General features: G+C 32.5%; 1 protein-coding gene across 2 annotated transcripts in view; it reads left to right on the forward strand.

Moving 5' to 3' along the window:
* The window catches only part of ZCCHC7 (zinc finger CCHC-type containing 7), a 230,835-nt gene that overhangs the window by 200,602 nt on the left and 13,549 nt on the right, over nt 1–16,684 (forward strand). For both annotated transcript variants that reach the window (XM_079113549.1, XM_079113550.1), the window contains exon 6: nt 1,794–1,829. In XM_079113549.1, coding sequence (XP_078969675.1) covers nt 1,794–1,829 — 36 coding nt within the window. The remainder of the gene's footprint in view (nt 1–1,793; nt 1,830–16,684) is intronic.

A 16,684-nucleotide genomic window follows, 5' to 3' on the forward strand; every position in this document is an offset into this window, starting at 1 on the left:
CAATCAGATGATTGTTCAAAAACCAAGTAATTCTTTCTTTTATTACTAAATTGCTGCAACACAAGAAAAGGTCACATGATAGAGTGGCATTCTGCCAGTGTATGACAACTCAGTGATTGTGATTTTTCAACCGTATTATTCTGAGGACACTGTGGTAATCAAGAACTATCCATAACTAATGTATAAATAACTGCTTGTTTATCTCTACAATAATCCAACTCAAATTATATATACAAAGCAAAAAGCTTATGATAAAAAGTACAAAATGAGTATTAAGGATATATTGTATATTAGATCTTTGTATGTAAATATACACTCAGACTCTTAATAACTTCTGCAACCTACAACTTTGTGGCTTCCATTTGGTACTAACATGGTCTTTGCCTTCTGAAGCTACTTTTTACTTTTTAAAAATTCCTTCCTTTTGGTCAATGTTACTCATCCAGAAATCATTGTGTGTTAAGTGGTTTTTAATCAGACACTTTAGTTTCTATGAATATGACATTAAAATTGGAAAAGTGACCACTAGACAGTCTAACTTACACACCTTTCCATAGAAAATTACATAGGATAATTAAGCTTAAAATGCATTAATGGATAAAACTTTCCAGCATAGCTAGAACATATCTATTCTTTGTCTAATCACTTACAGTGGATTTTCAATAGAGATTTTGCCCTTCAAAATGTATTTCCTGAATTATTAGCATATGCATGATATTTTCAAATTGAATGAACTGTATTTGTTGGTTTTATCACTACTCTGAAAAATAGATGAAATAAGTGACAAATCAAGTAAAGAGATTCATTCTAATTTAGGCTTGCATTTGTACATATACAGAGGTGTGTACAAGTACATGCACTTACATTTTTAAACAAAAGCTATAAATTTCTGTTCACTTAAAGAATCGAATTTACTTAACTTGGTGATTCAACTTATTAAAATCAATGATCTCGTGTAGTAATAGCATCATACTTCCTGTCTTCAACAGTTCTTTTGCTGAGAAGATGCTAAACTCATCAACTGAAGTACTTGGTTAGAAAAAATTGTCTCCCTAACAGTCATAATTTAGACCTAAGAAGATTTCCATGTGTATTCAAAATAAAATATCTCCTAATCACTGGTTTTGTTACTATTGTGTGTGTATTTTGTTGTTGCCTGTTCTGATTTCAGTAAAGTCCAGCTTTTACAAAATTATTTCTCTGCAGATGTTGATATGTAAAGATTGGATGTTTAAGGAAAAAGTCATGGACCTTAGCTTCTTGAATTTTGTTATTATTCAGTTTTTAAATCCTCTTTTTTGTGGTGTATTAAAAGCACCAAGTAGTTAGATAAAAGATGGCAACAGATATCAGAAATATATAACCACAATGAGGTCTGCTTAAAAGCAGTTGCTGTTAAATTGTTCTCTATTACGCTACCAAAGTTCAGAATGTTCTTTTAAAAGGTGTTCTTGGTGAGTTTTATTGATTTGACCACTGCTGTTCATTTACCAGTTTAACTGAGTTATGGTTCTTTATCACATCTTTTGCCCCAAACTTCTAACCTGAAAAGAAAAAAAAGAGAGAGAAAACTTTGTTGCTGGCTTTCTGACAATGGCAGGGAGTGTGTTAAACCAGTGTAAAATTCAATTAAACTGTCTAGCCAGGTTTTTGAAGCTGAAATGCAGACCCTTTCTGTTAAGCTTCTTATTTTCCTGTGACCGACACCGGTGGATGCTGGGTTATGCCAAAACCAACAGGCTGTAAAGTACCTTGTTTCATGCTCCCAGTTGATCAATATTTTTATTTTCCAGGCTTGCCCAGAAATCTGGAGGCAGTATCACCTAACGGTGAGTAGAAACACCTTTTTTATTTTCCCCAAGACCCAGCCTATTTACCCTTCTCTGAACTGCTGACCATAAAATATAGACAAGCATCTTCTGCTGGAAGATAATAAACATCTGAAGAGTTTTGGTACTGAGAAAGCAATAATATGCTTTTTCTCTTCTCCCCTGCCCACCACCCTGTCTTTTAATCTTCTTGTTCTTAAAAAATTTTGATTATTTGTTACTACTCAGGTCATTTAATGATTACATCATGGTATTTCTCACTCTTCTTTGACTCTATTCATTATATTAAAGGGGGAAACTATGCTGGAAGACATTAAAAATGGTAATAATCCAGTGTCTTTAAAATCCTATCATCCACAGTCCATAAGCATACAGTCCACAATATCTTCATTATCATCTTTCTGCCTTTACTGAAATATGTACACATTTTTCAAATGAAGCCAGAAAAAGGCCAGTGTATCTTTCATATAGCACAATTTAACTGTCCTATCTTTTAAGCCCTTCTTGACATATTTGAAAAGTATAAATATCTGCATAATACCATTCAAATTATTCCATTTCCTGGCTTTTATGACTATTTTAGTCTAAATAGAAGCAGAAAACATAGTTGGGATAGAATCCAATTGGATAATCCAATTGGTTCAATATTATAAAGTTATTTTGCTTTTACTATTCAGCTTAAATAATTGCAGTAATTTACCATAACCCTACTGGTCATTTTTAATATATTAAATGTGTTATGCTAAGCAAGGGACAAGTTTCTTTTAGTTGTAAAGTTATGTAATATATACTAATTAATTAATAGTTGTTAAAAGTTGAGCATATTAAAAAGGTTTTGTTTATAGAAAAGCAAGTCATACAAAGAGAGAAGGCAAAGTTTTTGCAAAATGAATCTTTCTATTTATCACTTACAAGAAATAAAAAATAAACCAACAGGTAGACTCATACTACCATTTTGTCACAGGCCCAAGAAGCCAGGAATGATATCAGGTCATTTGTTTTCACATTTTGTTATCACCATCTAATTTATTTGGAAAATCTTCAGTAGAAAGCTGTAATTCCTCTGCTCTCCTGAAAATCCTAAATAGGTGGTTGTTGAAATCATCTTGCTTAAAAATGGGTACCCATATGTTGCACACATACATGTTATAGATGTAACTCAACTGATTACATTGTTTGTGTTCATGTAGCAGTTTGTTTACTCTAACATAGTATGGTGAAGTCCTTATAGCCAAAACTTGATTAGAATTATGGTATCTTGTATTTTTCAAGACCACAGAGCTACTCTTTGTAACCATATAGCAGTATTTTTCATCATTATTTTTATTAAGTAATGTCCTAAGAAATTTGACATTACATTTCTTTTTTAGCCTTTCTTATAATTTAGAGAATTCCAATTTTGAAAATTTGAAGTACAGAAAGTACTCTCTTAAAACCAGTCTTTTCATTATTTGCTCCTAACATTCTTTTACAAAACTCATTGAACCCATAAAAATTGGCTTCAGGTATACTAGAAATATTTGAAGTTCTGTTTAATATTTTAGCTTTTTAGAAACATTGCAAAAAGAATTTTGGGGATAAAACAAATAAAAACAAAATGAATTCACCTTTTGTGGAATATAATATATTCTATCTGTGGGTATAATAAATTCAGTTTGAGAACTTAATTTGTCCCAATCTGGAATCCTGTTTAATTTTTCAGCGTAATATCAAAGTAACCATCACAATTTATAATTATCAAATTTTAGTTAATAATGAGTTTACCATGCAAGTATAAATATAACACTAGTATGTTTATAGACCTGTGCTTATTTATCAGTCCACATGTAAAGTAAAAGTTAAATTTTATTGAACTATAGTTATTTAAATTTTTATCAGTATATGGGTAATATTTGATCTTTGCAATTAAGCATATTCAATTTTGGGTGAAAGCAAGATGCGTGCTGATTTTAGTCCTCTTCAACTCTTTTACTAGGCGATGGACTGCCATCTATTGACTAATAGTAACCCTCACACGTGAATGTGGCATCAATTTGAGCAATGACCAAGTAATGAACTAGGTTAGAATTGCTACTGTATATTTATTTAAACCAGTCTGATTAAAACTGGAACTTTTTATACTTAATCGTGGATTAATTTCTTTTCTAACCAAAAAGTGTCTATTTCTTACCCCAAATGAACTGTGCTTTTGAGGGGAGAAGTTGATTAATATGTCCTAGTTTAGAAATGTTTACATTTGTGAGCTTTTGGTTGGCTTTAACTGCCTCTCCACCAGTAAGACTAGAAGGTGGTTTACAGAACAATTTTTCTTTTAGCCACTACAAATTAAGGTCTTTCTAGAAATCATTTTCTTAAAAAAAAAAATTCCATAGGTTAAGCAAAATATTATTTTTCAAACACATAAGAAAGATGATGAAGTTGATCAACATAAATGGCTTAGTGAAATGTTACAAATCAAACTTTTTTTAATACATTCTAAAATAAGAAAGTTATGGAAGACAGCTATTCAGTATTTTCAGCCATTTCATGAGAATTAAAATGAAGTCTCTTTAACACCTTGTATCTGAATAGAATAGCTTTCCAATCAAACTTCACGTCACTACACTAGTAAAAACTAAGGACATCTTTCTAAAGGGACTATGTCAATAAAACTCTAAAGTACATTCATACACACACACACACACACACACACTCTCTCTCTCTCTATCTCTCACACACACACACACACATCACAACTATTATGGTTATGCTAATAATTTTTTAGCATGTATTTTAGTGACTATAAAATCATGTGTAATTGAATGTCTTTAAGTTATTGGTTTAGAGAACTACATGGGAAAAAGAAAAAATTATTTAGTAATTACGTGATTTCCTCAAATAGTTAATATTTTTACTTTCTCCAAAAACATGTTTAGAAAGTTCTTTAAATCTTTTAATAGTATATCCCTATTTTTATTTTTTAATTTCTGCTTTATTTTCAGATTTTTGGTAAAGCCTGATTTTAAATATTCTTTTCCTCTTTAAAATAACTCATTCTAGATAAAAATTTCCCTTGTTAATCAAGAAGGAAACTCCCTTCCCCCAACCTGTTATTTCTACTCTCATTTATATTAAAAATCCTAGACCAATATGGCCACCAACAGAGTTTTACAACCAACAGAATTTTTAACTAATAGAGGCTGTAATTTGACATGGATTGGACATTTTCTTAATCTTGTTTTTAATCTACTTACTTAAAAAAGTAACCAGGAGTTTGCTCCTTGGAGACTGTATGTATTAGGAACCAAAAAGAACAATGTATCTTTTATGTTTAATTTTGCGCTTGGATTTCTTTGTGTGTATTGTTAAAATGTATTATAACCTTCCTACCTTTTTTTTAACTAGAGGTTTAAGGAGAAAGCTAGTGTAACTTTTTTATGAAAATTAAGTTTTAAATGTTTATAATTTTTGGAATGCTTAGCATTCATACTTCAAAAATTAAAATATTTGTTGTCAGGGAAATGGGGAAGAATAGAGAAATTAGTTTCCATGCGTTCCTTTCTGGATCAGGAAAGCTTATTTTATGGCCAGAGTTTACTAGTGATAAGTAGTAGTCTTACCTGAACCAGTTGAATGGCAGAGTATATCTTATGGACCACAGTTAACAATGTTCCATTTCACTTTGCCACTCCGTTTTCTCTCCTTACCTGGAAACATCAATTTAGAAATGTATTTTCTGAGTTCTCTTAGCATGAAACTCACATTATGAATTTTACGCTAAATGGGAATTTTATCCTCTAATGAATCCTGTGCCATACCAGAGTGGGTACCCCTAAATATCAACAGATTGGAATTTACTTTAGAACTATGTTTTTAAAACTCCAGAAGAAAGGAATAAAAAAGTGGATGTAGATTTGGATTCCAAGGCTATAGCTATACAAAAATCTTTATCCTTGGATTGTGATGGGTAGATAACAAAGTTCTAACTGCCTAGTGCTAAAATTGAGTATTTTTCTTTTAAAGTAACTTACAATAAAATTTTTGAAAGTCAGTCTCAAGCCATAATCTTTTCTTCTCATAGAAAAAAAATACTTTTCTGTCTTAATTGGATATATGCTGAGAATCCTAAATATCTTTCTGAGAGCTCCTTAGCTACATAAGCAGATCTGTAAAACCCCCAAGAACCCTATCCATGCAGCTTATATCATTTGAGAAATCTTTCCCTTTTCATTAGTTTATGTGTGTATGTTTAAGAAAATAGAACTGGTTATATATTGTCCTTTAAAGTGTTAACTCCACTCTATTTTGGAATTTTTCAAAATAACATTTTCTTTGTACTATTTTTTGAGATCTGACATACAGGTTATCATAAACTAATACTTTATAATACTTTGGAAACTCTTGTTTTGGTAGTTCAGCTTATTTTGCCAAACTTCAAGAACCAGAAATACTCTTGCATAAATTGTACTTTTTTTCTCTATACATCTGGTATGGCACTTACAGTGTTGAATTGACCAAGCATTGGGACATTTCTTCTCTGTTAAACTTTAATATATTTAATTTTTATTTAAAATATTCCAGTACTCAAAATTACCACAGCATTGACTGTGCTCTGATGATTCAGAAGGCACCTGACTCTTGTGTGCTCTTTTGTTCAGGGCCATCTTTTTATTATAGTACTACAAAATTAGGTAGCTTTATCTTCTTAGTTACTTGATATTTGAATAACTGGATTTTTTTCTTTCAAGGAATACTAGGGAATTGAATTTAGGGCCTCACATATACTAAGCACATGCTCTACCATTGAGCTATACCCTGAGCCCAAGTAAGTTGTTTCTGAGTAAGTTTTGATGACTTACTCAAACCCCATCTCTGATAACAGAGATAGGAAATACATTTGGATGATGATCAAAATTTGTTAAAGATTCTGTTAAATAAAAAATGAATGCAAATAGTTTTGTGTTTAAATGTTTACCTTGTTCTTAATGAATTTAGTGTTAAAAATGTTAGCAATTTTTACTTCAATCTTACCATGTTTTGAATTTAGTGTAGAAGATAATTACTATGTCTGTAGAATAAGTCAACTGACTTTTTTTTTAATCTTTATTTTACTGGCATGTTGGACCACATTTTGCCAGAACCTATCATTGGAAGCAATTGAAAAATGCAATTTCAAAGCAAATGAAACCTGGAATTATCAATCTCAATAAATGAGATTCATTTAAAAATAAATACAATTTGCCAAATCATCAAAAAGCAATTTCCTAAAGCTCCTGTAAAGGAAAGTGGGAAAAGTGAACACTGCGAATTATAAATGCATATGTTATTTTTACTCTCATAATGTTTCCTCAGACATTAAGAAATCATGTGTATACATGCATATTTTTGAATGGAGTGGAATAAAAAGATTTAGATTTGTATATATAACTTATTTATTTTTATTGTAGTACATAGGAGAATCTTAGTATTTTATTCTTTCAAAAGGAATATTAGGTGTCTACTCCTTCAGAGAATTCTCAACTTACTTGATTTTTAGTATTTTAAAATGCAAAAATTAATTTGGTTTGAGAAATCAATATGGCCTATTTTTCTTGCATTAATATATTTAAATAATGTCAAATGCCTTATGACAACAATCCTGGTGTAGTCAAATAGTGAAGCAATGAAAAGTATGCTGAATTTACCCAATTTAGAAAAACTTACATAAGTGTTTCATCATAAAAGCAGCTGTGCTTTTGTCATCTTCTGAATATCTTTACTGCCCTAGTCACTAGTCATAAAGGCCTTTGTTCATTTTTAGTTATTACATGTTTTAGATATTATATGTTGCTCAATAATAAATTGAGTTTGCAGTTCTAAAAACAGTAATTTCCTTCCTCATTTGATAGAAAAAGTTCCTATGCTTTGTTTTATCTCATAATGATTGGGGGGAAAAAACAGTACATTTAGAAGTTACATGTTTACCATGTGAGCTTCAAGTTTTACTTCTGTTTTAAAAATGTAAAGACATACTTACATTTTCTTGTGGTTAAAAGATGTTTTTCCTGAGGATGTTAGAAAGGGAAAGTTACATTTAGACCTTTTTATTACCCTTTTTTTCTTCTCCGGGTATGTTTTCTTTTACTTACAAAGAAATTGCATTGTAGGAGCAATTTCTTCTTGAGAATTAAGTGTTGTGGTAATTGAGTTCCATTTCTAAGTGTTTGTAATTTTAATATGCATGAACACTTTAAACTTTTATCTCCTTAAAAATATACATATATAATTCATATAATACCAAAGAAAACTATATTGTTTTGATTTAGAACTCTTCACTTTGAGTCACCCTATTTTACTAAAAATGAACAAAAACAGATATCCTTTTTTAAGTTGTTTTTTGTTTGTTTGTTTTTGTTTTGTTTTAATTTTTTTTTTTAGTTGTCAATGGACCTTTCTTTTATTTATTTATATTTGGTACTGAGGATCAAACCCAGGGCATCACACATGCCAGGCAACTGCTCTGCTACTGAGCCACAGCCCCAGGCCCCTTATTTTTTGAAATTCATGCAGTTTATCACTATATAGTATTTGATGTATATAATAAATTATAGCTTTAAAATCAGAGTTGTTGAGTGATACCTTTTTTTTTTTTTTTTTTTTTTTTTTTGTCACCTGCACATTAAGAACATGAAGTAATGGGCCGGGGTTGTGGCTTAGTGGTAGAGCAATTGCCTAGCACCTATGAGGCACTGGGTTCGATCCTCAGGACCACATAAAAATAAATGAATAAAAGTATTGTGTCCATCTACAACTAAAATTTTTTTTAAAAAAAGAACATGAAGTAAAATACAGAATAATTTCAGCATATTTGAGTGATTATTTTTCATATGTAACTTAAACAGGTGATTCATGCCATTCCTTAAATGTATTCTAGGTGATTGAGTTTGTTATACTCTTGTATGAATATTTCAGTGCAACAATAAATGTAAATAGGGTATATTAAATCAATGATATTTTTATTAAACATTCCTTATAGTAGTCATGCATATGAGTGACATGGTAGATTATACAGTAATTCCTAGCAGGTCTTAAGTATTTAGGAATCAATTAGTTACTCAGTTATGATCAACCATAACCTTTAAGCGTTTGGGTCAATCATTTGAATAATCTGCAGGAAAAGATCCTGAAAGGACCCTTGACTCCTTAACATGAACAATGTCTCTAAACTAGTGTAATATTATCAAAGTCTTGGGAGTTACTTTTGAAATTTTACATTTATAAATGGTTCTTCCAGCTCTTTTGAGGTTGATGCAATGATCTTCAGAACAACAATTCTCTGGTTTTTTAAGAATTTTTTTTAAAAATAAAGAAAACTGCACAATTGCAGTGATTCTCAGACTAACAACTCTAGTTTTTAAAAAATATAAGAAAAAATATTATATTAAAAACATCCTGCATGTTTAGAAGGCATTTAACAAAAAAAGGAAACTTTTAAAAAATATATATTTGGAATTATATTACACCTTCACCTTAATTGATAAACCAATACCCAGGTAGGTCACATTTCAAAAATAAGAGTTATTCAAGTGAATGTTCAGAAATCTGTATTAGCTTAGTAAGAATTAATGTATATATCATTTGGTCATCAAGCTACTGGATTATTTTCATTCTTTTTTTCAAAAATCATAGAGTTGAATCTACTACGTAGATATGACACTTTATAATTTTATAATATGTCCATGCTTATAAATGCTTCCTTTATATAAAGACATTCCTTTACAGATATATAGATAACTCCACATTTCTTTGCAGTTAGAACTAAATTTTGGGTTGTGCCTTAGCTTGATTTATACAATAAAAATCTCAATTTTGTATTTCATGGATCTTTTACATTTCCTTTGTTTATAGTTATACCATATTTCCTTTTTCTCGTTTTACTAAAGCCCTTAGAAAAGTGCATTATGAAACTTGGGCAGAAAGGCAGGCAACTTTCTAAGGAAGTACTAGGGAGTGTTTTATATCATAATACAAGGGGAAAAGTGCCAGCTTTGGAATTGAACTTTGGTTCAGAGTCTGATTCTTTCATGTACTAGATGTATTAAAGTAGTTAAAATATTTAACTTGTAAGAATCTCAGTTTCTTCACCTGAAAAATGGGGGTTTGTCCTGTCTTACAGGATTATTTAAGTATGGAATGAGATAATAAAAATACTTCACACAGTACTGTGCCCATAGACCATATTTAATGCTATGTGAGCTTTACTACAGCAAACCCAGAAGCATCTCACACCTGTAGAGATGGCATCTGCCCCGATAGCCCTAGTTCAGATTATTGTAATGTCTTTTGCCCAAGATAAGGAGATTCATAATAATGTATTACTCTGTCTCCTAACAATGTTTCCTTCTTATAGTTAATGAAATTTAAATATTTATAAGTTATATCTTCACTTAACAAAACTACTTACCTCAATTTTCATTTTTTAATTATTTATACTTACTCCTTTCCAAAAATGTTGGTAACTTTTAATTAAGTATAACAAATTTAAATTATTTTAATTTTATTTATCTAAAAATCATCATAATGATATTTAAGATTAGATCACAAAAATGCTAATAAATGCATAATTTTTAAGCAGTAACTTCATTGTCATCTGAATATAGTTATCTATCCTAAGCAAATGAAATTATATAAATATTTACTTCCTATATAAATAATGTGAATAACATGAAATCAAATATTCACACACGCTAATTATGGTTCTATTTGCTAGGGGTAGAGGGCTTATTATGTTAATCAGATTAGGAAGAAAATAAAATAGCATATCAGTTTTTTGAACTTCAGGTAAAACTACTTCAGGCCTTCACATGACTGATACCAACCAGCCAGATTTCACGGCCAACTGTAGTGGCATAAGAGATGGGTCATTTCTGTGGACTCTCAACTCTATTCTCATAGGTCCGGTAAAAAGAAGGCAACACAGAATCATTTTATCAGGGCATGTGATATATATTTCATAGAGCATTCCAATCCCATGTTTGTTCCTTATCTTAAGACAAGCAAGGGCTAAGATGGAACATATTATAAAAGCAGAATAGCATTACTTCCCTCCTTGAAACAAGTCCTTACAATTGTGGACTCCCTGCCTTTGTGACTGATGGTTAAAAATATTTCAATAGAATAAGCAGAGTTTGAGGTGAAGAGGGTTGCCATGTGTTGTAAGTCATGTAGAGTTATAGTCAAAATGAAAATCTTGGGGTTTGGATCCTCTGTGTATTAGCTAATAAATACGATAGAGCTCTGGTTCTATAGTTTTTTGGTGGAGGTTTATGTGCAGTTGCATGCAAAGTGTGTAAGCATATTTGAATATGTTAAGCATTTCATATGGTTGAGACATATATATTAATGTGATTTCTTTGCTTTATCGGACATCCCAAAAAACCTTCAGATAAAATATCCAAGAATTCACAAATGTATATATTCTCTTCTGTCGCATTACCCTATATCCTGTCTCCACGTCCTTCTCATCCTTCCACCCTGCTTCAAAGCTTGTGGTCCCTTTCCATCTGTGTACTAAAAGGTTTCTTTGTAAACCAGGCCATTTGTCCATCATTGTTTGGGGTCCAAACAGTGGTAAGATACCCTGTCACCGATCCCGCGTGCTATGAATGGCAGCTCCTCTCCGTACAATTGGCGGAGGGGCTGAGAAATATTCCTGAGAGGATTATTTAACCTTTCAATTTAGAGGGCACAAAGCCTGGTTGATTAATGAACTTTCTGATGGGTGCCGATAAGCGGATCTATTTCTTTATTTCCCCTAAAAGTGATTCCTTCTCCTGTCCATATTACTATAATCTTAAACATAAAATGTGGCAAATAGATTAAAAAACAGCACTAAAGAGTTTATCTGGCTGGCAAACTGAAGGAGCTAAATTAAAATTGGTAATGACAGCAGTGGCTCAGCCTCATATATGGTTTTTAAATGCACTGTGTATTTTGAAGAGACTTATTCTCCAGCTTGCCTGGTAATGACTGCTTTTGGTGCACAGTCTGGGGCTGGCTTCTGTTATCCCCACACATCCCCCCCCCCAAAAAAAATGAGTTGTGTTATCTGGATGGCTGCAGACACATACGCATCCCCCTTTCTCACTGCATGGGCAGACAAGGTCGATAGCATTACAAGGTATTTGTGGCAGTGCTTGTTTCAGTTTTCAGAGCTGCCAGTTTCCAGGCGGATTTGAATTACAAAAGAAGAAGCTGGCATGAAAATTGAAAGGTTTTATCGGCTGGTCTGAAGCCTCATAGCACATTGCTTATTTATGCAGTCCATTTGCACCAGGAAATATAAAAAGGAAATACATTTTTAAAATAAGGCCATAAAGACCCAGATATGTTTAAGATGGCAAATAAAATATAGATACCTATAATATCTTTCCAGGAAACGATTTTCACTTAATGTTGCACATTACTTCAGAAGAGCGTTTATGTTGCTGTCATAAATTTGTGCGTTTGTGTCACTATGTAGGTAGTCTCTAGGGATTAAGAAGGAAGCCTTTGCTAACTTACTTTAAAATTAAAATAGACGGAGGGATAGCTCTGCAGTTTGAGAGCTACATTGGAAATATTTAAATAGGATGGTAAATTAAACTTAAACTAACATTTTTGCATTCCATGTAAAATTAGCTATGGCCCAGTGAATAAATGCCACTACCTTTAGAGAAAATTGGGATGCTTTTTAAGCCATGAAGATTTGGAGCATTCAGGGAGTGAATTACTGTGATCCTTACTGTCTTGCATATGTTCATTGTTCTCTGCTTACTAAGGTTTTCTTTTTTGTTGTTGTAGTTTTTTTGGTGGGGGAAGTGTCTCATTTACAAAAAAGATCATAAAACTAGTAAATTTAATAGTTTCTTTTTACAAAGCGTGTGCTTCTTTTATTTCAGTCTTCAAATACATTGTCTTGTAGGCTTTCCCTAGTACTTAATGTTGTACATATGTACTCTTTTCATTACTGGGATTTATACCAACAATTTATATTTATTCACCTTATTTTAACATAGTTTTAACTTATTGAAAAAGACATACTCATGCAATCCCTTAAACTCTTGATTACATAAAATGAAAACCTAAGTTGCAAACATATAGTACTGTAAGGATTTGAATATTTAATGGTTTTACCACTGACTATTTGCAACCTTTCAGCCCATTGGTTTGTAAAACTTAAGTGTATCCAAAAAACAAGTAGGAAGGAAGTTACGTGTATATGGGAAATATCAAATCAATAAAGCTACACTCCTTATTCTGCTGCAGTTCAACTGAATACTTTGCAAGCATCCATTTTCCAATAAAGCAAATTACTCTCAGCTAAATCATGAGAAATGCAGTTTTTTGTAATTTTCATTTTTACCAGGGTCGGGTACCTTTCTCATGTTTTCATGACCCAGACTAATTACTTCATGTAGTTTTTTTTTTTTTAACAGAGAAAATATCAAAAGCATACACATCCTCTGCATGCTAATGATGTGCTGTACATTTTTTCATGAATTTTCATAAGGATTTTTTCTACGTAGCATGTGTGGCTTAATGATGTAATCACCCGATAGACTAGAAAATGCTCCAAAGGAGACGTTCCGGTCTGTTGTGTACATAATACATGTTTCAAAAATCTGCCTAATTAAGGAATTACCCAATGGATTGGCAGTCTGCTGGGTATATGACATAGTTTTTTAACACATAAAAATGTTATATGTGTATTATTACATATGGTACTTTTAATGCCATTTTTAGGATTTGGGGGAAATTGGTAGCATTGTCCACTGAAATATAAATGTATTTGTTTTTCACTAAGAAAAAATTATAACTTTAAAAATTTCATGAAGAAAGCATTGTTCTAAAACAAAATTCCAGTGTTCCTCAAAGGGGAATGACACAATGGATATTTGCCAAAACTGTGTGCAAACAGAAGGCTTTGTCTAAAAACATGAAGGGAATAGGCCTGGGTGGAGTTCAGACCTCAGGTATGAGGACACATCTCCAAAAATCTTGGTAAAAGGAGGAAAGGGCAATAGCCTGTGCCTTGCTAGTAACCAGATTTTCATTGTCACTTTCTCACACAGTTGGCTTTAGTTCCATTTACTGAAAAATGGTTTGCCCAACTTTCAAGTTCCTCCCTTTGATTTCTTTAGTCTCCAGATATTTTTGTTGTTCTTTGAATGTGTACTGGTTACATTTCTATTGTCATTTATATTTTGAATAACACCAAAAGAAAGGGAAAGCATCCATTCTTCTTTCCCTGCCCTACTCTTTATAAAACTAAATAAAATATTTAGCAAACTGTCTCTAATCTTTTTAGAGTAGCTAGTAAAAAGCAATATATTTAGACAGAAAAAAAAAAAGTGTTTAAACTTTCCTCCTGCTTAAATTTCAAACTGATGTCAACAGGTCACTTCAATTAATGGACTTTGAATATGATTGTAGGCTTTTGGTTGGGGGTAACATTTTCTTTTTTTTAATTATAAACAAATGGGGTACCACTTGTTTCTCTGGTTGTACATGAAGTAGAGGTGTACATTTGTGTAATCATACATTTACATAGGGCAATGGTGTTTGATTCATTCTGTTATTTTTTCCTTCTCCCCACCCTTCCCACCCCTCTTTTCCCTCTATACAGTCCCTCCTTCCTCCACTCTTGCCTCCCTCCCACACCCCATTATGTATCATCATCCACTTATCAGTGAGATCATTTGTCCTTTGGTTTTTTTGAGATTGGCTTATCTCACTTAGCATGATATTCTCCAATTTCATCCATTTGCCTGCAAATGCCATAATTTTGTTATTCTTTATGGCTGAGTAATATTCCATTGTGTATATATACCACAGTTTCTTTATCCATTCATCAATTGAAGGGCATCTAGGTTGGTTCCACAATCTGGCTATTGTGAATTGAGCAGCTATGAACATTGATGTGGCTGCATCACTGTAGTATGCTGATTTTAAGTTCTTTGTGTATAGGCCAAGGAATGGGATAGCTGGGTCAAATGGTGGTTCCTTTCCAAGCTTTCTGAGGAATCTCCACACTGCTTTCCAGAATGGCTGCACTAATTTGCAACTCCACCAACAATGTATGAGTGTACCTTTTCCCCCACATCCTCGCCAACACCTATTGTTGCTTGTATTCTTGATAATCGCCATTCTAATTGGGGTGAGATGGAATCTTAGGGTAGTTTTAATTTGCATTTCTCTTATTACTAGAGATGTTGAACATTTTTTCATTTATCTGCTGATTGCTTGTAGATCTTCTGTGAAGTGTCTGTTCATTTCCTTAGCCCTTTTGTTGATTGGGTTATTTGTATTCTTGGTGTAGAGTTTTTTGAGTTCTTTATATATTCTGGAAATTAGTGCTCTCTCTGAAGTATGAGTGGCAAAGATTTTCTCCCACTCTGTAGGTTCTCTCTTCACATTGCTGATAGTTTCCTTTGCTGAGAGAAAACTTTTTAGTTCGAATCTATCCCAGTTGTTGATTCTTGCTTTTATTTCTCGTGCTATGAGAGTCCTGTTAAGGAAGTCTGATCCTAAGCCGATATGTTGAGGATTTGGACCTACTTTTTCTTCTATCAGATGCAGGGTCTCTGGTCTGATTCCAAGGTCCTCGATCTATTTCGAGTTGAGTTTTGTGCAGGGCGAGAGATAGGGGTTTAGTTTCATTCTGCTGCATATGGATTTCCAGTTTTCCCAACACAATTTGTCGAACAGGCTCTTTTCTCCATTGCATGTTTTTGGCACTTTTGTCTAGTCCTACTTTTCTCAGTGTTATATTTGGTTGTGAATATGTTTATGTCCAGTATTTGATATATTTGCTCTTAATAGCCAGGTGTAGTCCCAGCAACTCAGAAGACTGAGGCAGGAGGATCACAAGTTTGAGGCCAGCCTAGGCAACATAACAAGACTCTGTCTCAGAATAAAAAATAGGCTGCAAATGTAACTCAGTGATAGAGTTCCCTAGGTTTTCAAACCCCAGTAGAATACACACACACACACACAAAGTCCATATAGCAAATTGGATTAACAAATTTTAAAATGTATATATACACATATATAGCTTAGTCTTTATATGTATGATTATAGAAATAAATCCATTTTCCTTTCACAAGAGTAGAAAATTTTCTTTAATTAGTGAAATTGATTGTACATCCTACATAGTAATAAGCTTCAACTACATGCAAGCCCTTATTGGATCAAAGTCAGTTTAGATAAGGACAGCTCAAGGTCACAGAGGGAGATGCCCAGCAGGTTCATTTGCATTAAAAATTACTGTTAGAAGTAGGACACTGAGTCAGCTCTAGCATTTTGATCTCTTGGCCTTTGTCATGGAGATTCCTAGTAGTGAAGGGAGTAAGGCTAGTGTCCCAGATAATGATTAACTGTTTTAATGGCGTTCATTCATTCATTCCGCACTAACTACTCATGCAGAAAAAAGGGTTATGTAAAATGACATTAGAAGAAAATCATTTGTAATCGTTGCATCGGGCTGCACTTTGAGGAGACATTAGGAGTAAATCCGTGGCGTGGTAGGCTTATGCTTTATCTTCTGATATTTACTGAGTTTACTGGTGCATGAAAAGCTTTCAGCGAGAATAGCAGATGGGATGGACCTTTCATAGGTAATGCTATCTACCAGGTTATTACTTCTATATATTGATAGTAAAGTAATCTCCAAGATATCACCCTACAAATATAGATTATTTAAATGTCTATAACCAAAAAAAAAATAAAAATAAAAAACCTGCTTTCATAAATACTTCATTTGGTATCCATTGGGTCAAAGTCTAGATAAATTATTTTACTTAAAAAAAGTTCTAAAAAACTACATTCATTCTCTTGGATTTAACTTTTTGTCAGCA

Source organism: Sciurus vulgaris, assembly GCF_902686455.1.
Source record: "Sciurus vulgaris genome assembly, chromosome: 15".
NCBI classification, from domain to species: domain Eukaryota; kingdom Metazoa; phylum Chordata; class Mammalia; order Rodentia; family Sciuridae; genus Sciurus; species Sciurus vulgaris.